Genomic DNA, 22,739 nt, shown 5'->3' with positions numbered 1-22,739 from the left:
CTCCAATTGATTCAAATTATGTCAATTAGCCTATCAGAAGCTTCTAAAGCCATGACATAATTTTCTGGAATTTCCCAAGCTGTTTAAAGGCAGTCAACTCAGTGTATGTAAACTTCTGACCCACTGGAATTGTGTCAGTGAATTATAAGTGAAATAATCTGTCTGTAAATAATTGTTGGGAAAATTACTTGTGTCATGCACAAAGTAGATGTCCTAACCGACTTGCCAAAACTATAGTTTGTTAACAAGACATTTGTGCAGTGGTTAAAAAAATAGTTTTAATGACTCCAACCTAAGTGTATGTAAACTTCCAACTACAACTGTACAGACTTGGAATTACCGGCCACTTTAATAATGGAACACTAGTCACTTTAATAATGTTTAAATAAAGTTTACATACTGCTTTACTCATCTCATATGTAAATACTGTATTCTATTCTACTGTATTTTATTCAATAACGTCTGCTAAATATGTGTATGTGACCAATAAAATGTGATTTGATGTAGAGGCGTATACCAGGTTCAGATTAGTTATTTTATTATTCACTTGATGTGAAGAAAAAGTAGCAGCTTAGTAGCAGGACCAGAGGAAGCAGAGTCTCTGCCCCTCATGCATAGTCTTCATGTTAACTGTCATAGCACTTGACCTGCCACCTTGACCTAGATGCAAAGCACAAGTCCTGCCACAGATGGGACATAGCACACTTATCAAGGTGTTGTTGAGGAGAATTCTTCCCAAAAACCTCAACACTGCAGCCACTGCATTCCCATGTCAATAGATTTGTCTGTCTCTCTTCTCAGTTTCACCTCTCCATCTCATCTTCATGGAGCACTAGCGTTCATTTTCTCCTGGCAGCTGTCCCAAAAGTTCACCAGCCTCTTGTCTTTGTTGGCGCAGAAGTCAGTGAAGTCTCTGAGCAGGCGGTCAGCCAGCTTCTCATCCCCAAGCACACCCGTCCTCCAAGCCTTGGTCAGCATGGTATTGTAGGCCCAGTAGTAACCCACCAGCTCTTCCGAGCCAAACAGGCCCTGACTGGCTGATGCTGTTGAATTCCTCCTCCTCCGCTGCTGCCCGCTAGAGTACTTCCTCTTGGAGTAGGGCAGCTGGAGGAACACTGTGCCTAGAGAGGGAGGTAGAAGGGGAGCAAGGAGGACAAAAATAGAGAAAGATGGGCAGGAGAACAGTACTGTGAGGGAGGGTGTTAGCAAAGGGCATATTGGAAAAAAAATGTGACAGAATTAGAAATTATGCTCATCTTATGTTAATATGTGCCTACCTGTTACGTGGATGTATTGGGGTTTGTTCTCTGACGGGAAGTTGAAAGCAGAGGCAGAAAACTTGTCTTGGACAAAACCGAATCTGAGCGAGAGAGGTAAGTGAGAGAATCTTTGGATAAATACCTAAACACCCTTTGCAGCACATATAGTGCCTCAGAGTTTATTTATAGACATCTCCATCCCATGTTTACAGAGAACAACAAAAAGTTTCACTGTCACACACCAGATAGGTGGAGTGAAATGTGTAGTTTTACAGGGTCAGTCATAGTAGTGCGTCGCCCCTAGAGCAAATTAGGATTAAGAGGCTTGCGCAATGGTTTTGCACCTTGTCGGCTCGGGTATTCGAACATGCAACCTTTCGGGTTACTGGTCTAACGCTCTAACCGCTAGGCTACCTGCTGGCCTCTAAACTATGTATAGAGAATCACCTACCGGTATAGTATGGCTTCCTGAAAGAGCTGCATTCTATCCCAATACGTCTCTGGTTCAAACCCTGTCAAACAATTATCACAGGGGAATAATATTGACAAGCATGAACACCCAGCAACACCCAATAAGTTGTTTATGCTTATGCCCCTGTACATTTACTTACAATCTATGTTAAAGACAGATGCTCTATAAAACGGAGACAAATTGTGTATAGTCGTGGCCAAATGTTTTGAGAATGACACAAATATTAATTTTCACAAAGTTTGCTGCTTCAGTGTCTTTAGATATTTTTGTCAGATGTTACTATGGAATACTGAAGTATAATTACAAGCATTTCATAAGTGTCAAAGGCTTTTATTGACAATTACATGAAGTTGATGCAAAGAGTCAATATTTACAGTGTTGACCCTTCTTTTTCAAGACCTCTGCAATCCGCCCTGCCATGCTGTCAATTAACTTCTGGGCCACATCCTGATTGATGGCAAACCATTCTTGCATAATCAATGCTTGGAGTCTGTCAGAATTAGTCGGTTTTTGTTTGTCCACCCGCCTCTTGAGGATTGACCACAAGTTCTCAATGGGATTACGGTCTGGGGAGTTTCCTGGCCATGGACCCAAAATATCGATGTTTTGTTCCCCGAGCCACTTAGTTATCACTTTTGCCTCATGGAAAAGTGCTCCATCATGCTGGAAAAGGCATTGTTCGTCACCAAACTGTTCCTGGATGGTTGGGAGAAGTTGCTCCCGGAGGATGTGTTGGTACCATTCTATATTCATGGCTGTGTTCTTAGCCAAAATTGTGCGTGAGCCCACTCCTTGGCTGAGAAGCAACCCCACACATGAATGGTCTCAGGATGCTTTACTGTTGGCATGACACAGGACTGATGGTAGCGCTCACCTTGTCTTCTCCAGACAAGTTTTTTCCGGATGCCCCAAACAATCGGAAAGGGGATTCATCAGAGAAAATGACTTTAACCCAGTTCTCAGCAGTCCAATCCCTGTACCTTTTTCAGAATATCAGTCTGCCCCTGATGTTTTTCCTGGAGAGAAGTGGCTTCTTTGCTGCCCTTCTTGACACAAGGCCATCCTCCAAAAGTATTTGCTCACTGTGCGTGCAGATGCACTCACTCCTCTTGCCTGCTGCCATTCCTGAGCAAGCTCTGTACTGGTGGTGCCCCGATCCTGCATCTGAATCAACTTTAGGATACGGTCCTGGCGCTTGCTGGACTTTCTTGGGCGCCCTGAAGCCTTCTTCACAACAATTGAACTGCTCTCCTTGAAGTTCTTGATGATCCGATAAATGGTTGATTTAGGTGCAATCTTACTGGCAGCAATATCCTTGCCTGTGAAGCCCTTTTTGTGCAAAGCAATGATGACGGCACGTGTTTCCTTGAAGGGAACCATGGATGACAGAGGAAGAACAATGATTCCAAGCACCACCCTCCTTTTGAAGTTTCCAGTCTGTTATTCGAACTCAATCAGCATGACAGAGTGATCTCCAGCCTCCTCGTCAACACTCACACCTGTGTTAACGAGATAATCACTGACATGATGTCAGCTGGTCCTTTTGTGGCAGGGCTGAAATGCAGTGGAAATGTTTTTGGGGGATTCAGTTCATTTGCATGGCAAAGAGGGACTTTGCAATTAATTGCAATTTATCTGATCACTCTTCATAACATTCTGGAGTATATGCAAATTTCCATCATACAAACTGAGGCAGCAGACTTTGTGAAAATTAATATTTGTGTCATTCTCAAAATTTTGGTCACAACTGTACAATGACAGTGGTGTAAAAAGCTCCTTGTGTTTCCTCACCCTCAAACAGGTTGTCGCTGCCGTCCCTCAGCAGACGGTGGATGTGGAGAGGAATGAAGAGCTGGGCCCGCAGCGGGTCACCATATAGGTAGGAGGGTAGGGCAAAGGGCACCTCCAGGACAGGCACCAACAGGAACCCACAGGAGGCAGCCTTTCTGTGCCAGCCTTGGACCTGTCGAGATGGGAGTATGGTGGAGAGTCCAAGATAGACATGGTGGAGAGTCAAGATAAAGATGGGTCTTGTTGTCAAACTCTCTCGTCCAAGCAAGCATACTGTCATGTGTAGTGTTGTGATGTCGGGAATTAGTGAGCTGTTTTGAGACCTTATGGTTTAATTATTAGCTGGCATGCCTTGTATGATATCCTGAAATATTTAATTCAGCCGTTTACTACATATCTGTGGCAACATCAAGAAATGTGTCAGTAGGTCTTAAAAAGATCTTACATTAAATCATTCTGACAGGAAGTCTTAGTCTTTGTCTTAATGTGTCGAGTGCTGGACTAACTTTTTCCACTGGTGGCACTACCAAAGTTTTCGGTCGATGGCACTAGCACATGATTTGGTCGCACCAATTAAAATTGGGCCGTTTTTTTGGGAAGCATTTAGAAATGTAAATTCAAACAGAGCATGATGAATGAACTGCGCATCGCAAACATTCAACCAAGACTTTGGACCAAACCTTTTGAATACCTGGTTTGCATACCCATTGCTGTTTGAATACATTTTTCTAAAAGCACATTGTGAACCAAAAACAAATGTGACCAGATAACAAAAACTTCACTGGCACCCTAGCGACCAATAAAACATTGTCAAGTCAAAGGGTCGCAAATGCGAGCATTTTGGTCACAGTTTGAAGCGCTGAGTGTCTCTAGTGAGTCAATGGACATTCCCCCTCTGTCTGTCTTTGTCTTACCATCTCAAAGAGAACAGCTGCAGTGACGGCCATCCAGTGCAGCTTGACCTCGAAGGCAGCGTTGAGGGAGAAGTTGCCATGGTAATAGCAGCTGCACCACTCGGTGCGGTCGCTACGATTGTTAACGTCCACATCCAAGGTGGCTGTCTTCTGCTCTGGTACAGTGGCAGCTGAGGAGAGAGACAAGGAGGGAGGGGAGCGAGAGAGCAAGGGAGTAGAGGGACAGGCCCAGAGATCAGGCCCAAAGGGAGAGATGGTTGTAGAGATGGACAGGCAGGAAGAGGACATTTACATGGATATTATGAGATTAAGAGGGTGCGAGTTGTTGGAGTATACGGCACAAATGTTTGTGATGGAGTTAGAAACGTCACAAAGAATGTTAGTAAGTTATCGAAAGTCAGTGAAGCCACAATATTCAACCATAGCATCCTCTCTTGCCCTGAAATACCTCTTATGCTCAGAATTTCTCTCCAGGGTTGGGTCAATTCCATGTCAATTCAGGAAGTACACTGAAATTCCAATTCAATTTCTCTTCAACACCTTTCAGTTAGGACAATTTGGAATTTGTTTTACCCTCTGAATTGACTGAAATTGAAATGGAATTGACCCCAAACCTGTTCTGTACTGATTATGTGCGAATGATGCATACATTTAGAATGCTACTCCAAATTACATCCTAATTCTTTAGAAATCACGATTTGTTTGTCCATATGGTTATTTTAATTCTGAAAAGGTGAGTGTGTTATTTAATAAAAATAGGCCTATAGGTTTTAAATGACCAGTACACTGTTAATCACTGGAGACAACACAAACATGGTCATCATGACAAACATACGCATACAATAAATTATGTCTACAGCTAGATTCTGGTGTCATTGTTTCATGATTTCCTGGAGAGGAACCATTGAGTTTATGTATAAATGACTTTATTTTAAGGTACTGCATTATGATTCACAACTCGTAATCTCACAGAAATGTGTCCAAATAAACCAGATTTTATGGGAGAAAAGTTTAGCATTTATGTTTTCAGCAATGTTGGGTATAATGACCATATCGGTTTTCTGAGCAGATGGGGGCATAGCCTACAGTTGGAGGTGTTTCTCTCCCAGTGTTAGACATTTTCATGGCAATAATCTGGTTTATATAAACCAGAAATCAATTCCAAACTCATCAGTAATTTAAAGGGGCAATCCTTATTTGAAACCATTACAAAGAGGTCACCCTGCTTTGGAAAAAGCTGAGGGATGGGCCTGGAGAAATGTAACCACTCTCAAATGAATAGATAGAACTATGGATGCAAGGATTGACCATCCAAGCTATACAAATGATAGTTTCAACCATATTTTGAGGCTATACAGTGTTTTTGACAAAACAAGCTTATATTTTGGTTTCTCATGGGGTATGACAGTTGAACTAAGCATGAGTCATTTAGAAGTGATATTCTTCCAGAATAAATGGGTATTTATCATTACAAAAGTGGCAGCATAAACAGCATAAAATCACAGTTAGAAAAATCACAGTGAGACAGAGAAAGAAGGATTGGTCAAGAATCCCTAAACGCATTAACATTCTCACAACATTTTATAGATGAAACGCATTAAACAGTATAGAGACAGAAAGCAAAGAGGACAGTGCACTGCACACCACTGCACTACTGTACACAGCCACTGCTACCACAGCATGCACTAAACACTACCACACCAACTAGTTCTCTAATTGGACGGAAAAGAGAACTACCACACCGATTACTGCTCTAATTGGAAGAAGTAGATGCAAATCACATCCATCAGCGATCTGATTGGATGGAGTTGTTTTCAAATCAGTCAACAGTGGCACGAGTACTACCATTAGATGTAATATGTACTGTACTTTACATACTGACATGCCAATTCAAGCTCCAATTGGAGGCAGAGGGGGTTTGGGATGCGAATGGGAAGAGGTTTAGGTGTGCCACCAACCCAAGCTCTGCAAGCTGGAGTAGATAGATCACCAGCAATCACATGCAGCCCTGTTGCTGCCCGTATGGGGGATGGGTACTGAGGTCCAATGCCTTGTGTCACACAGAAGGAACAATGTCACCAGGATAATTATTAGTTCAGATGGCAAGTCATTGATTCAATGATGTGAGAGCAACATTGTGATGGTGAGAAATTCAAGTCATGGAAAGTACTTAATGAGTCAAATTGGCATTAGTATATAATGAATCATAGGCCAATTATTCAAACCTAAGAATAAATGAGTGAGTTTGATGGTTTTGATGGATGTTTGTAAGTTCCCTGAATGCCTCAATCAACTAGAATAGAAGCTCCTCAGTTATGGAATGGTAAGTTAGAGATCAGCTTTTATTAACAAGTTGCTAATGATTTTTGGGAACTTATTGTCAACAATACAAACCAAGTTAATGGAGAAATGTCTAACCGGATCTCAACCAACCATGTCCCAATCTGATGACCAAGTTAGCACCACTTCATATTTGCATACAGAGGCATGCAGGAATCTTGTCTGGTGGCTCTGTGTGACACCTGCTATGGGACCCTCCCTCCCAAACCCCTGAGGGCCTGTTCCAGGGTGTGTGTCTGACTGGGAAGGGATGGGGGAGGCATGCTCATTCTGATTGTGGGGGGAGATGCCCATTTTGGGGTGGGGTTAAGGTGGGTGGGCTGAGGCTCAGCTCTGGGGGAGGAGCAGCCTGTGTGTACCTAGCAGTGCTGCGGCCTGGCTGCGTCCTCCAAAGCTGCGGCTGAAGGAGCTGTGCCTACTTGCATAGGAGGCGGGCCGGCTGGGCAGCCAGGGCAGAAGGAAGGCCGGGAGGTCACAAGTTCGACGCTCCTCCAGGACGAAAGCCACCTCAAACCACTTCCTCTGAAACAGGGCAAAGTCCTCCAGGGCTGCCGTTGACCAGCCCTGTGCCACAGGAGGGGGCAGCTGGGATGTAGGGCCTGGAGTACAGTAGAGATGGAGAGATAGTTGTATGGTTATTATTGAGTCTGGTTAGTTGTTCTCGAAATGAGAACAATCAATATCGGCATGACTGAGAATCAATGACTGGAAAGAAGTCAGTGTGTGGAGCAGGCAGGGTTGGGGTCAATTCTATTACTATTCAGAAAGTAAACCAAATTCCAAATTTGCTGCATTGAAAAGCAAAAAGAATTAGAATTTCAGTGCACTTCCTGAATTGGCTGGAATTGAAATGGAATTGACCCCATGTCTGGTGGGCAGCATGGAGGACTACCTTGTCCTAGGAGAGCAAACCAACGTTTTTAAAATGATACGTTTTCAGATTAGCTTTGTGCAGACTAAGTGTCGCTCGAACCTCGATCACCGTCTTTCTCTGCCACTATCCTGTAGAAGTAGAAGCCATAGACAAAGGTCCTCATGGCATCCCCCGATGCATGGGTAACCAGGCCCTCATCCAGCATCTTCTACAGAAACAGAGGGGACACAGCAATACTGTTAAAAACACAAACACACAAATGCTGGCTTCACTTCATACAGTGTGTATCCGGCACATGCTTTAACAAAACCAGATAAACATATACCTACCTGCATGATGTCAACAGCCATGCCTTGTGTGGCCACACCCTCTACGTTGTTGACCAGCCAATGGACGATCTCAGCACTGATGAAGCAGTTAGGGGGCAGGCCCTTCTGCTCAGGTAGAAGCTGCACACCTGTTCTATATATATCACATAACAGAACAGTAGCTCAAACACACCCATCTAACTGCAGGGACAACAACAAACCACAACTAAAACACTTGAGGTATGTGTTGTGGTGCACGCCAACACACACATGTTTTACCATCCTTGTGGGGACAAAACAATTGATTTCCACTCTCCTAACCTTAATTCTAAGCCTAAAAAAACTATTGTTTTCTTATGGGGACCAGCGAAATGTCCCCACTTGTCGGAATTTTCCTGGTTTTACTATCCTTGTAAACACCCACCCACCCACCCACCCACACATACACACACACATTCTTACGTGGGGTGTTTGATGGCCTCTAGTATTTCCATCAGGGTGGAGGATGAGGACAAACATAAGGCTCCAGTACCAGACTGTCCACTGTAAACTCACAGACATAAGTCTGGTTAACTATGACTAATGTCATCATCGTTAACATAACACTTTCCAATAAGAAACATTCTGAACACTATACATCTGAAAAACAATATTTCTTTCCTCACCTGGTTTCTGTGGCTAAGCTGGGTCCTGTATCCCCTGTTGTCTGGGCTGCAGCCCCACCGGTCGCCACCACCCCAGCCCCTACCTGACCACCTTTGTCTGTGGCCCCTCCTTCAGCAGGATCTGTAGAAACCTACAGGCCAATCACCAAAGGTTAGAATGAAGTCAATCTCAGGCAGTCACTATGCTGCCTTCTATTTATTTCATTACATTACATATCAATCACCTCTGGTCTCATGATAGTTAGATACTGAAGAGGATAACTCGCATCTGAGATTCATTACCTTGGTTGACTTGGCTTAAATCTGCCAGGTACTAGTGTAATGTGTGGTCTCTTCACAAACAACAATGATGTGTCTATGGTAGACACATGCAGACATGCAGATTTCATGCCAGAAGGACAGTGCAGGATGCAAGTTAACAAAATAGCTACAAGGACTGAGTTTACCTTGTATCTTTATTAACCTATGAATGTGCACACTCACAGGGCCCTACATAAACTTACACACGGTCATTCCAACACACACATAATATGCACATACATTTACACTGACTCTACAAACCCGCACACCCACTCACATGTCTGCTGCCACTTTGTTTATCTATTATCCTGATGCCTAGTCCCCTTACCCCAATACATATCTACCTTCATCACTCCAGTATCACTGCACATGTACAGTACATTCAGGCCACTTTAATTATTTCACATTTTGTTATGTTACAGCCTTATTTTAAAATTGATTAAATATTTTTTTCCCTCATCAATCTACAAACAATAACCCATAATGACAAAGCAAAAACAGGATTTTAGACAATTTTGCAAATGTATTAAAAACAAAACACAGAAATACATTATTTACCTACGTATTCAGACCCTTTGCTATGAGACTCAAAATTGAGCTCAGGTGCATCCTGTTTCCATTGAAACATCCTTGAGATGGAGTCCACCTGTGGTAAATTCAATTGATTGGACATTATTTGGAAAGACACATAGCTGGCAATATAAGCTCCCACAGTTGACAGTGCATGTAAGAGCAAAAACCAAGCCATAAGGTGGAAGGAATTGTCCATACGTACCAAAACATTCTGCAGCATTGAAAGTCCCCAAGAACACAGTGGCCGCCATCATTTTTAAATGGAAGAAGTTTGGAAGCACTAAGACTCGTCCTAGAGCTAGCCGCCCAGCCAAACTGAGCAATCGGGGGAGACGGGCGTTCGTCGGGGAGGTGACCAAGAACCCGATGGTCACTCTGACAGAGCTCCGATGGGAGAACTTTCCAGAAGGACAACCATCTCTGCAGCACTCCACCAATCAGGACTATATGGTAGACTGGCCAGATGGAAGCCGCATCTCAGTAAAAGGCGCATGACAGCCCGCTTGGAGTTTACCAAAACACACCTGAAGGACTCTCAGACCATGAGAAACTAGATTCTCTGGTCTGATGAAACCAAGATTCAACTCTTTGGCCTGAATGCCAAGAGTCACATCTGAAGGAAACCTGGCACCGTCCCTACGGTGAAGGATGATGGTGGCAGCATCATGCTGTGGGGATCTTTTTCAGCGGCAGGGCCTGGGAGACTAGTCAGGATTGAGGCAAAGATGAAAGGAGCATAGTACAGAGAGAGATCCTTGATTACAGGCAACATCCTGCCGCTAAAGCTGCCGCTTTCAAAGAGCGGGACACTAATCTGGGTGCTTATAAGAAATCCCGCTATGCCCTCAGATGAACCATCAAACAGGCAAAGCGTCAATACAGGATTAAGATTGAATCCTACTACACCGGCTCTGACGCTCGTTGGATGTGGCTGGGCTTGAAAACTATTATGACTACAAAGGGAAACTTAGCCGCGAGCTGCCCAGTGAAGTGAGCCAACCAGACAAGCTAAATGCCCTTTTTGCTCGCAAAGAGGCAAGTAACACTGAAGCATGCATGAGAGCACCAGCTATTCCAGACGACTATATGAACACACTCTCCGTAGCTGATGTGAGCTAGACCTTTCATCATTCAAAGCTGCGGGGCCAGACGGATTACCAGGATGTATACTCAAAGCATGCGCAAACCAATTGGCAAGTGCCTTCACTGACATTTTCAACCTCTCCCAAACAGAGTCTGTAATACCTACAAGTTTCAAACAGACCACCATAATCCCTGTGCCCAAGAAAGCAAAGGTAACTTGCCTAAATGATTACTGCCCCGTAGCACTCACGTCGGTAGCCATGAAGTGCTTTGAAAGGCTGAGCATGGCTCACAACACCATCATGCCAGAAACACTAGACCCACTCCAATTCGCATAGCACACCAACAGATCCACAGATGACGCAATCTCAATCCACACTGCTCTTTCCCACCTTGGCAAAAATAACACCTATGTGAGAATGCTGTTCATTAACTACAGCTCAGCTTTCAACACCATAGTGCCACCAAAGCACATCACTAAGTTAAGAAACCTGGGATTGAACACCTCCCTCTGCAACTGGATCCTGGACTTCCTGATGGGTCGCCCCCAGGTGGTAAGTGTAGGCAACAACACATTTGCCACGCTTATCCTCAACACCGAGGCCCCTCAAGGGTGCATACTTAGTCCCCTCCTGTACTCCATGTTTACTCATGACTCCAACACCATCACAGTGGAAGGCCTGATCACCGACAACAATGAGACAACCTATAGGGAGGTCAGAGACCTGGCAGTGTGGTGCCAGGACAACAACTTCTCCCGCAATGTGGGCAAGAGAAAGGAGCTGATTGTGGACTATAGGAAAAGGAGGGCCGAACAGGCCCCAATTAACATTAAAAGGGCTGAAGTGGAGCGGGTTGAGAGTTTCAAATTACTTGGTGTCTACATCACCGACAAACTATTATGGTTCAAACATACCAAGACAGTTGTGAAGAGGGCACGACAACACCTTTCCCCCTCAGGAGACTGAAACAGCTGCACCAGAGAGCATCACCGACATCTGACCGTAAGGTGCTACAGAGGGCATTGCGTATGGCCCAGTACATCACTGGGGCCAAGCTTACTGCCACCCAGGACCTAAATTCAGCAAAAGAAGGACCCTGTCGTTCAAAGATCATTTGTAAAAATCCAAATAACTTCACAGATCTTCATTGTAAAGAGTTGAAACACCGTTTCCCATGCTTGTTCAATGAACCATAAACAATTAATGAACATGCACCTGTGGAACGGTCGCTAAGACACTAACAGCTTACAGACGGTAGGCAATTAAGGTCATAGTTATGAAAACTTAGGACACTAAAGAGGCCTTTCTACGGACTCTGAAAAACACTAAAAGAAAGATGCCCAGGGTCCCTGCTCATCTGCGTGAACGTGCCTTATGCATGCTGCAAGGAGGCATGAGGACTGCAGACGTGGCCAGGGCAATAAACTGCAATGTCCGTACAGTGAGACACCTAAGAGACAGGCGCTACAGGGGACAGGACGGACAGTCGACTGTCCTCGCAGTGGCAGACCACGTGTAACAACACCTACACAGGATCGGTACATCCGATCATCACACCTGCAGGACAGGTACAGGATGGCAGCAACAACAACTGCCCGAGTTACACCAGGAACGCACAATCCCTCCATCCATCAGTGCTGACTGTCCGCAATGGGCTAAGTGAGGCTTGACTGAGGGCTTGTAGGCCTGTTGTAAGGCAGGTTCTCACCAGACATCACCGGCAACAACGTTGCCTATGGGTACAAACCCACCGTCGCTGGACCAGACAGGACTGGCAAAAAGTGCTCTTCAATGGCGGGTCAGGGTTTTGTCTCACCAGGAGTGAAGGTCAGATTCGAGTTTATCATCAAAGGAATGAGCTTTACACCGAGGCCTGTACTCTGGAGCGTGATCGATTTGGAGGTGGAAGGTCCATCATGGTCTGGGCCGGTGAGTCACAGCATCATCGGACTGAGCTTGTTGTCATTGCAGGTAATCTCAACACTGTGTGTTACAGGGAAGACATCCTCCTCCCTGATGTGGTACCCTTCCTGCAGGCTCATCCTGACATGACCCTCCAGCATGACAATGCCCCCAGCTATACTGCTCGTTGCGTATGTGATTTCCTGCGAGACAGGAATGTCAGTGTTCTGCCATGCCAGCGAATAGCCTGGATCTCAATCCCATTGAGCACATCTGGTAACTGTTGTATCTGAGGGTGAGGGCTAGGACCATTCCCCCCAGAAATGTCCAGAAAGGTGCAGGTGCCTTGGTGGAAGAGTGGGGTAACATCTCTGGTGCAGTCCATGAGGAGGAGATGGACGGCAGTACTTGCAGCTGGTGACCACACCAGATACTGACTGTAACTCATGATTTTGACACCCCCCCCCCTTTTGTTCAGAGGAAAGCCCATAAAATTGTTCTCTGCTACCGCACGGCAAGCTGTACCGGAGCACCAATTCTAGGACCAAAAGGCTCCTTAACAGCTTCTACCCCCAAGCCATAAGACTGCTGAACAATTCATCAAAAAGCCACACTGACTACTTACATTGACCCCCCTGTTTTTACACTGCTGCTACTCGCTGTTTATTATCTATACATAATCACTAAAGAAACTACCTCGACTAACCTGTACCCCCACACATTGACTTGGTACCGGCACCTCCTATATATAGCCTCGTTAATGTTATGTAAATATCTTATGTTAATTTGATATATTTTTACTTTAGTTTATTTATTAAATATTTTCTTAACTCTTATTTCTTGAACTGCATTGTTGGTTAAAGGCTTGTAAGTAAGCATTTCACTGTAAGGTCTACACCTATTGTATTTGGCACAGGTAACATAACATTTGATTTGATGAAAACCTGCTCCAGAGCGCTCAGGACCTCAGACTGGGGCAAAGGTTCATCTTCCAACAGGATGACGACCCTAAGCACACAGCCAAGACAACGCAGGAGTGGCTTCGGGACAAGTCTCAATGTCCTTGAGTGGCCCAGCCAGAACCCAGACTTGAACCCGATCAGACATCTCTGGAGAGAGCTGAAAATAGCTGTGCAGCGACAAAGGAGTGGCTTGGGGACAAGTCTCTGAATGTCATTGAGTGGCCTAGTCGGAGCCCGGACTAGTCGGAACCCGATCTAACATCTCTGGAGACCCCTGAAAATAACTGTGCACCGACACTCCCCATCCTACCTGACAGAGCCTGAGAAGATTTGCAGAGAAGAATGGGAGAAACTCCCCAAATACAGGCGTGCCAAGCTTGTAGCTCCATACCCAAGAAGACTCAAGGCAGTAATCACTGCCAAAGTTGCTTCAACAAAGTACTAAGTAACGGGTCTGAATACTAAAGTAAATGTCTTTTTTTCCCCATTTGCAAACATAAAAAAAAAAAAATTTGCTTTGTCATTATGGGCTATTGTGTATTAATTGATGGGGAAAAGAAACAATTTAATCCATTTCAGAATGAGGCTGTAACTTAAAATGTATAAAAAGTCAAGGGGTCTGAATACTTTCTGAATGCACTGTAAATATGGCATTGGACTTTTTAATATTTAATGTACGGTACCAGTCAAAAGTTTGGACACACCTACTTATTCCAGGGTTTTTCATATTTAAAAAAAATATTTTCTACATTGTAGAATAATAGTGAAGGCATCCAAACTAAGAAATAACACATATGGAATCATGTAGTAACCAAAAGGGTTAAACAAATCTATATATATTTTACATTTGAGATTATTCAAAGTAGCCAACCTTTGCCTTGATTCCAGCTTTGCACACTCTTGCCATTCTCTCAACCAGCTTCATGAGGTAGTCACTTGGAATGCATTTCAAATAACAGGTGTGCCTTGTTAAAAGTTCATTTGTGGAATTTATTTCCTTAATGCGTTTGAGCCAATTAGTTGTGTTGTGACAAGGTATACAGAAGATGGTCTTTTACCAAATATGCCTATGTCCATATTATGGCAAGAACACCTCAAATAAGCATATAGAAACGACAGTCCATCATTACTTCAAGACATGAAGGTCAGTCAATCCGCAAAATTAACTATTAACTTTCTTCAAGTGCAGTCGCTAAAACCATCAAGCGCCATGATGAAACTGGCTCTCATGAGGACTGCCACAGGAAAGGAAAACCCAGAGTTACCACTGCTGCAGAGGATGAATTCATTAGAATAACTGCAACTCAGACTGCAGCCCAAATAAATGCTTCACAGAGTTCAAGAAACAGACACATCGCAACATCAACTGCTCAGAGGAGACGTGATCAGGCCTTCATGATCAAATTTCTGAAAAAAAATGAAAAAAAAAACACTACTAAAGGATACCAATCCTTTAAAAAAGTCTATCTTGGGCCAAGAAACACAAGCAATGGACATTAGACTGGTGGAAATCTGTCCTTTGGTCTGATGAGTCCAAATTTTAGATTTTTGGTTCCAACCGCCGTGTCTTTGTGAGACGCAGAGTAGGGTGAGCGGATGATCTCCAGATGTGTGGTTCCCACCGTGAAGCATGAAGGAGGAGGTATGGTGTGGGGGTGCTTTGTTGGTGACACCGTATGTGATTAATTTAGAATTCAAGGCACACTTAACAAGAATGGCTACCACAGCATTCTTTAGCGATACACCATCCTATCTGGTTTGCGCTTAGTGGGACTATCATTTGTTTTTCAAAAGGACAATGACCCAACACACCTCCAGGCTGTGTAAGGGCTATTTCACCAAGAAGGAGAGTGATGAAGTGCTGCATCAGATGACCTGGCCTTCACAATCACCCGACCTCAACCCAATTGAGATGGTTTGGGATGACTTGGACCACGGAGTGAAGGAAAAGCTGCCAACAAGTGCTCAGCATATGTGGGAACTCCTTAAAGATGTTGGAAAAGCATTCCAGGTGAAGCTAATTGAGGGAATGCCAAGAGCGACCATTGCAAAGTTGTCATCAATGCAAAGGGTAGCTACTTTGAAGAAAATATATTTAGATTTGTTTAACACATTTTTGGTTACTACATGATTCCATATCTGTTATTTCATAGTTTTGATGACCACTATTATTCTACAATGTAGAAAATAGTAAAAGGAAAGAAAACCCCATGAACGAGTAGCTGTGTCCAAACTTGTGACTGGTACTGTATATAGTAGGCTTACTACTTTGTGTATTTCATATTGCTTATTCTTATTTCTCACCTTTTTTCAAGTTTTACATTGTTAATGATTAGTGAAAAGTTGGGTTTTGAGTTCGCAAGAAAGGCATTTCACTGTACTTGTGCATGTGACATTAAAACTTGAAACAGGACAACACACACACACTTCTACTCTAACAGATGCAGCGGCATCCAGTGCCCCTAGTTACTGACCTGTGTGTGATAGATGTAGGAGGAACGAGGGCTACGTATAAAATCCAAAATGAAGGCAGCATCCTGTTAGCATAGGAAGAGGGATACACCAAAGGACGAAAAACCCAATGTCCATCAACAGGAAAAGAAGGCAAGGAGAGAAAGTTGGGGAAGGAGAGAAGGAAACAAAAGCAAAGCGAAACCCCACAATAAGGAAGCAAAGATAAACCCCTATAAAACGGCAAACCAACTTTCCATACACACCAACAACAAAGAATGCCCTCAACCAAAACGCCCCAATTGAGCTCCCTTTAACCCAGGCCAGAAATTGAGATCCCTTTTACCCAGGTCAGAAATTGAGATCCATTTTACCCAGGCCAGAAATTGAGATCCCTTTCACCCAAGACAGAAAGCCCTTGATCATTGTGTTCCTTCCCAAAACCACACAAAGACACCCACCTTGCGAGGGCTGTCCACATATGTAGTGGTCATGGTGACAGTGGAAGACTCACTGGTGGCAGCTGAGGGTTTCCCCTGTTGTTGCTGCTCCTCTAGAGTCCTGCAGACAGGAAATGCATCCTCATTGTAAGAACGGTAGCATCAATGTCAGATACCCTGTGCTTCTAATAATTTGGAAACACACAAGGTTCCATTGAAAGGACACAGACAGGACAACTACACTCACTTTTGGTTCTGCTCCAACTCCAGGAGAGCTGATAAAGCGGAGGTGCCTTTCTTGCCCAGAGGGGGCGCTACAGGCTCCGGAGGGTAGGCAGAGAGAGGACCAGTCACCTGCAAACCCTTCATCGCCGGTCCTTTCTACAGACAGAATGAGAGGGGAAGACAGTACAACATGAAGCTTAAAACAGCTCAAGACAACAACATTGGCATAGGATCATTGTTCCTGGCAATCAGTTTCTCTCTTAGCTGGGTTTGCAAGACTGCAGTTTTTTTAGTCTTCTGAAATGAGTAAGACAGTGTTTTAGGGTGTTACCCTGATAATCCTGTCAGAGCGGTGGCGTCTGCGGATGCGGTTGAGTCCCTCCAGGAAGCGGATGAAGCCATCCAGCAGGGCCCAGTCCCCGGTGCCAGTCATGCCCTCTCTGCCCGCCACCGTGCCCACTCCCTCCCCGTAAACGTCCCAGTGTCCCTCCCCGTCCGCCACACGTCTAGCCCCCCCGGCCGGCAGCAGCAGGAAGCGGGTCCGCCAGAACTTCAGAGAGTCTATCAGACTATGGCACACGGCCAGTAGAAATAAGAGTTATTTGGAAGTGTGACATACATACATACATACATACATACATACATACATACATACATACATACATACATACATACATACATACATACATACATACATACATACATACATACATACATACATACATACATACATACATACATACACACTGAACAAAAATATAAATGCAACACATACATTTTTTACATTTAACCTTTATTTAACTAGGCAAGCCAGTTAAGTACAAATTCTTATTTACAATGACGGCCTACCCCGGGCAAACCCGGACAGCGCTGGGCCAATTGTGCGCCGCCCTATGGGGCTCCCAATCACGGCCGGATGTGATACAGCCTGGAATCGTACCAGGGTGTCTGTAGTGACACCTCAAGGATTAAGATGCAGTCCCTTTGACTGCTGCGCCACTAGTGTTGGTTACATGTTTCACAAGGTGAAATAAAAAAAATCACAGAAATGTTCCACACACACTGAAATCTTAACTTTCAAATGTTGTGCACAAATTAGTTTACATTCCTGTTAATGAGCATTTGTCCTATGCCAAGCATATCAAGAAGATGATTAAACAGCATGATCATTACACAGGTGCACCTTGTGCTGGGGACATTAAAACGCCACTCTAAAATGTGCAGTTTTGTCAAACACGATTCCACAGATTACTTAAGTTTTGAGGGAGAGTGCAATTGGCATGCTGACTGCAGGAATGTCCACTAGAGCTGTTGTCAGATAATTTAATGTTAATTTCTCTACCATAAGCTGCTTCCAACGTCGTTTGAGAATTTGGCAGTACGTCCAACCAGCCTCACAACCCCAGACCACGTGTAACCACACCACCCAAGGACCTTCACATCCAGTTTCCTAACCTGTGGGATCATCTGAGACCAGCCACCCGGACAGCTGATAAAACTGAGGAGTATTTATGTCTATAATAAAGCCCTTTTGTGGGGACAAACGTATTTCTCCCCAGTGGGTGAGCCTGGCTCCCAAGTGGGTGGACCTATGCCCTGCCAGGCCCAAACATGGCTGCACCCCTGCCCAGTCATGTGAAATCCATAGATTAGGGCCTAATACATTTATTTCAATTGACTGATTACCTTGTGTTGCATTTATATTTCTGTTCAGTATAGTTGACTCTGTACACTCAGTGCTGGCTATGGCAAACTCTTTTACAACAGAAAGGGGTCCAAATGAATGTGTTAAAGCCTTCCCTGGGGCTGAACATGGCTCTGTATGTAACTGTGTGTTTGCTGAGCATAGGTACCTGAAGTCCTCAGAGCCAGCAGAGCAGATGTACTGGTCCAGGTAGTTCCACTTGTACTCCTCCAGTCTCTCATGACCAAACTCCACCCAGCAGGACAGGAAGTGGGCGTCAGAGTGAGGGGGACACAGACTGTAGGTGTACTGGATCTGGGCCGACTCATACGGGTACCTGACACACACACACACACACACACACACACACACACACACACACACACACACACACACACACACACACACACACACACACACACACACACACACACACACACACACACACACACACACACACACACACACACACACACACACTCTACAGGTGAGTGACATGCAAACAGTACAGTCTGATGATTAGCTGGGATATCAGTATAGATATATAAATACATTTGATTTGATTTGATTTGATTTGATTTGCTGGGAGTATAGATCTAATGTAATGCTGGAGACTTACTTCGGAAGGTAGCGGGTAACAGTGATGATTTTATCCTTCAGGCAGACTTTATGGAAGGTACGGCCCATACTGAGCCAGTACAGACTCTCCTCCTCTTCTGGCCTGCGCCGAGAGACCAGCCCTGAGAAGGAGGAAGAGAGAGACAGAGGGTACATGACTGCACTTGGTCCAAACTGAGATTACTGTAATTTACCAAATGATTAAATTATGCAATTCAATATGCCGTATAACAGACTCATTAGCCTCTCTAAGTTAACAGTGTCAGTCAGTAGCTAACTGTGACTGTGGTGTTATTAGGTAACTGTGTCAGAGCTGAGCCACACGCCAGGACAGAGACAGTATAGAACACCTCTGGTGTAGAGTGGACTACTGCTGAGGGGCGGGGCCACAGCAGGCTGGGGTTTCCTTTTGTTAGGTTGGACAATGATCTGGTAGCCCTGCATCAGCCGCTGACAGATAAACTCCTCAAACACCTGAGGGGCACTCATCACCGGGGCCTCATCATCCCGCCTGAGACAGAGAGAGACAGGGTGAGAGGGGTGGAGCATCTGAAACAGCTGCATGTACCTGTTGATCAATTAGATGCTATATATTTCTCAGTAGACCATGCAGTCAGTCAGTGTTGCAGTAGTCATTTTGTATACTACGTGAGGTGTGTGTGTGTACTCCCCGTGTTAGATTTTCTACCCCTCCAGGTTAGTGTATGGCAGCATATTGTACCAGCCCTCAGTGTAGTCGTTCTACAGCGTGTCTGTGTGTATTTTTGGTTTTACTATCCTTGTTTTGACCAGTATAAAATTTGAACAAGTGGGGACATTTCACCAGTCCCCACAAGGAAAAGGCTATTTTAGGATTAGGGTTCCAATTAGGCTTACAGTTAGGGGATAGGTTTGGGGTTAGGGAAAATAGGATTTTGAATGGGAATCAATTGTTTGGCTCCCACAAGGATAGTAAAACAAACATGTTTCCTGTACCTCTCCAGGTCAGTGTGTGGCAGCAGGTCGTAGCAGCCCTCAGTGTAGTCGTTCTGCAGGGTCTGCCATTCAGGGAAGTAGTCAGTGGTGAGAGGCAGACAGGCGGGTGTGGTCAGAGACTTCCAGTCTACCCCCACCGTGCAACAGAAGCTAGGCACTGTCGGGGGGGCAGACAGCAGCAGGGCTTCAGGGGAACCCCCGCCACACACACGGTGCCAACCAGACAAAAATACCACACACACACACACACACACACACACACACACACACACACACACACACACACACACACACACACACACACACACACACACACACATACATACATACATACATACATACATACATACATACATACATACATACATACATACATACATACATACATACATACATACATACATACAAACATACAAGAGACAGACACAAACAAACAAGTGCCCCGTGGAAAACACACATACCACCCAACAGGGTGCATTTTGTGGATGAGGAGGAGGTAAGGAAATAGGAAAAGGACAAGCAAAAGAGAGAAATACATTTGGAATGAAAGGAAGGTGTGCAGAGGTGGTTGATAAAGTAGGAGAGGAAAGTGTGGAACAAAGATACAGGTTGGAATGATAAAAAGAGTGGCGCGGGAAAAACACAGCCAACGACAGACAGAAACAAACAAAAATAAAAAGTAGAGAAAGAGAGAGAGAAAAGAGGGGGAAGGAAAAAAAGAGCAGAGGGTTATTCTCATTGCCTTCATTACACCTGATGATGATGATTCCAGTGTCACTGACAGAAGTGGAGCTCTGATCAACACATGCAGGAGATTGAGGCTCTGTGACAATCGACCTGGCAATCTGTGATGATGTGATAAGCATGTGATAAGCAGTGATCTCATCAGCAGTGTGATTACAACATGCACGCATATATGGCTCATACAAACACACACACACACATATATGTTATATATACACACACAGTACATGCAAAACAAACACACTACACATGCCACAGAAAAATGGACAGAAACTCGTGCGTTTACATTTTAGTCATTTAGCAGACGCTCTTATCCAGAGCAATTAGGGTTAAGTGCCTTGCTCAAGGGTACAGACTTATTTGTCACCTAGTCAGCTCGGGGACTCGAACCTTTCGGTTACTGGTCCAACGCTCTTAACCGCTAGGCCACCGGCCACCCATGCAGACAGTCAGGAGTCACACACACACACACACACACACACACACACACACACACACACACACACACACACACACACACACACACACACACACACACACACACACACACACACACAAATAACTGGAAGAGGCTAATTAAGCACATACACTTGAGAGCAGAGACTAATATTATTATGTATGATAGAGTAAAAGATAGGAGATACATTGAGGAGAGAGGTATAAAAGCCTGAGGGAGAAAATGGAGAAAGAGCTAGAGAAGCTGGAAGATAAAGAACGGAAGTGAGAGATACTCAGAGGTAGAGAGAAGGACATTAGAGAGAGGGGGGGTAGATGCATGACCCAAAAACGTGTGACCCTTTATGAACCCTTCTTTCCCTCACAGACAGACACCAAACGGAGGATTCAGCCAATCAGGGGTTCAGCTGAATAAGCTCTCATTTCATCATGTGAGGGCTTATTCCAATTATCAGTTCGGCTGTCAGGCAATATTCACAACCAACCTGATAGGATATTGTGTACATGACATGTGTGACTGTGTCAAGCGTGTCTGTGTAGTGAGTGTGTTTTCTTTCTTAGGGCAGCACAGACTCACTTGGATCCGGACTGCCAGAGGAAAAGTCCTCCAACGAGGAGCCACGGTTTACCGGTGTTCCTGCACAAACATTGTCAGCATTAAAACCAACAGCATGACCATCAACCATACAACATTAAGAGAAAAGATAGTTGGCAGGGCTTGTGTGTGATGTATACAATGCTTATATAGTGAGTCAGATGCACTAGTGTGTGTGTGTGTGTGTGTGTGTGTGTGTGTGTGTGTGTGTGTGTGTGTGTGTGTGTGTGTGTGTGTGTGTGTGTGTGTGTGTGTGTGTGTGTGTGTGTGTGTGTGTGTGTGTGTGTGTGTGTGTGTACCAGTGCTGTTGCTGCTGGCTGGGCTGCCATGAGTATACTCCTCCATTCCTCCGCTGGAGTACAGGCCATTTTCTCCTGCCTGTCGTCTCTCTGAGGCTGTCCGTCTGAACACACAGTCCACGGGGGGGAAATAATCAATAGACAACTATAATTACATTTAATGAAAGAGGCATGACCTTCCCCCTGGGGCGTGTCTAACCTGCCAGTGGCCTCGTGATAGGCCAGTTCCAGGAGCTCGGCGGAGGTGTGGGCGGGGTCTCTCTGCTCGCTGCCCTGCAATTCAGCCATGTTCTGTCTGGTCTGGTGGTGGATCTGGATGGCCTCTCCTGACGGACCTGGAACACATCCATGACACATTAATTACGTTCCTCGTGAAAGATATCCTGTACTGGAACGTACGCATTGTACCTGTAGCATCATGACTGCCCTGTGCTTGTGGTACACTGATACTTCTATTTGGTATTTTTGTCTCAAAATGAGCATCAGCCAATTAGAATCGTCAATGTAGTTGGACGTGCTAAAATGCTACATGTTAGCTGTTCCCATTACATAACCTCGCACATTTAGCCCTATGCTAACCTAACCAGGTGGCAGTGATTATTTCCTGTAACAAATTCCACATCAGGCTATCAAAGATCTTAGACTATATATCCACCAACCCAACGGCATTTCTTAAAATTGGTTAACTTGGCCACCAGAGATACTTGAAACCTCCAAACGTGACTTTTGTTTCACTTGGTCGGTCATAAGTGTAATGTGTCAATATTTCATGATACATCCTTGACTTACAGTGGGGCAAAAAAGTAT

General features: G+C 44.6%; 1 protein-coding gene across 6 annotated transcripts in view; it reads right to left on the bottom strand.

Moving 5' to 3' along the window:
• Positions 1-516: 516 nt before the first annotated feature.
• depdc5 (DEP domain containing 5, GATOR1 subcomplex subunit) overlaps positions 517-22,739 on the bottom strand; it is a 32,519-nt gene continuing 10,296 nt past the window's right edge. Inside the window, exons 22-42 of one of the 6 annotated variants that reach the window (XM_046369996.1) lie at positions 22,132-22,267; positions 21,933-22,036; positions 21,616-21,675; positions 19,839-20,022; positions 19,214-19,374; positions 18,865-18,985; positions 18,415-18,582; positions 16,893-17,130; positions 16,584-16,717; positions 16,358-16,457; positions 15,920-15,982; positions 8,624-8,754; positions 8,421-8,501; positions 7,980-8,112; positions 7,750-7,858; positions 7,196-7,375; positions 4,437-4,606; positions 3,523-3,694; positions 1,711-1,771; positions 1,278-1,360; positions 517-1,121 (exon numbers count right to left, since the gene is read on the bottom strand). In XM_046369996.1, coding sequence (XP_046225952.1) covers positions 823-1,121; positions 1,278-1,360; positions 1,711-1,771; positions 3,523-3,694; positions 4,437-4,606; positions 7,196-7,375; positions 7,750-7,858; positions 7,980-8,112; positions 8,421-8,501; positions 8,624-8,754; positions 15,920-15,982; positions 16,358-16,457; positions 16,584-16,717; positions 16,893-17,130; positions 18,415-18,582; positions 18,865-18,985; positions 19,214-19,374; positions 19,839-20,022; positions 21,616-21,675; positions 21,933-22,036; positions 22,132-22,267 — 2,888 coding nt within the window. In that variant the 3' untranslated portion in view covers positions 517-822. Of the gene's footprint in view, positions 1,122-1,277; positions 1,361-1,710; positions 1,772-3,522; positions 3,695-4,436; positions 4,607-7,135; positions 7,376-7,749; positions 7,859-7,979; positions 8,113-8,420; positions 8,502-8,623; positions 8,755-15,919; positions 15,983-16,357; positions 16,458-16,583; positions 16,718-16,892; positions 17,131-18,414; positions 18,583-18,864; positions 18,986-19,213; positions 19,375-19,838; positions 20,023-20,203; positions 20,684-21,615; positions 21,676-21,932; positions 22,037-22,131; positions 22,268-22,739 lie in introns of those variants that run through there. The other 5 variants (XM_046369995.1, XM_046369994.1, XM_046369997.1 and 2 more) reach the window with 5 other exon arrangements.

Source organism: Oncorhynchus gorbuscha, linkage group LG11 (assembly GCF_021184085.1).
Source record: "Oncorhynchus gorbuscha isolate QuinsamMale2020 ecotype Even-year linkage group LG11, OgorEven_v1.0, whole genome shotgun sequence".
NCBI classification, from domain to species: Eukaryota; Metazoa; Chordata; class Actinopteri; order Salmoniformes; family Salmonidae; genus Oncorhynchus; species Oncorhynchus gorbuscha.
This window is presented reverse-complemented; position numbering and strand designations above follow the sequence as displayed.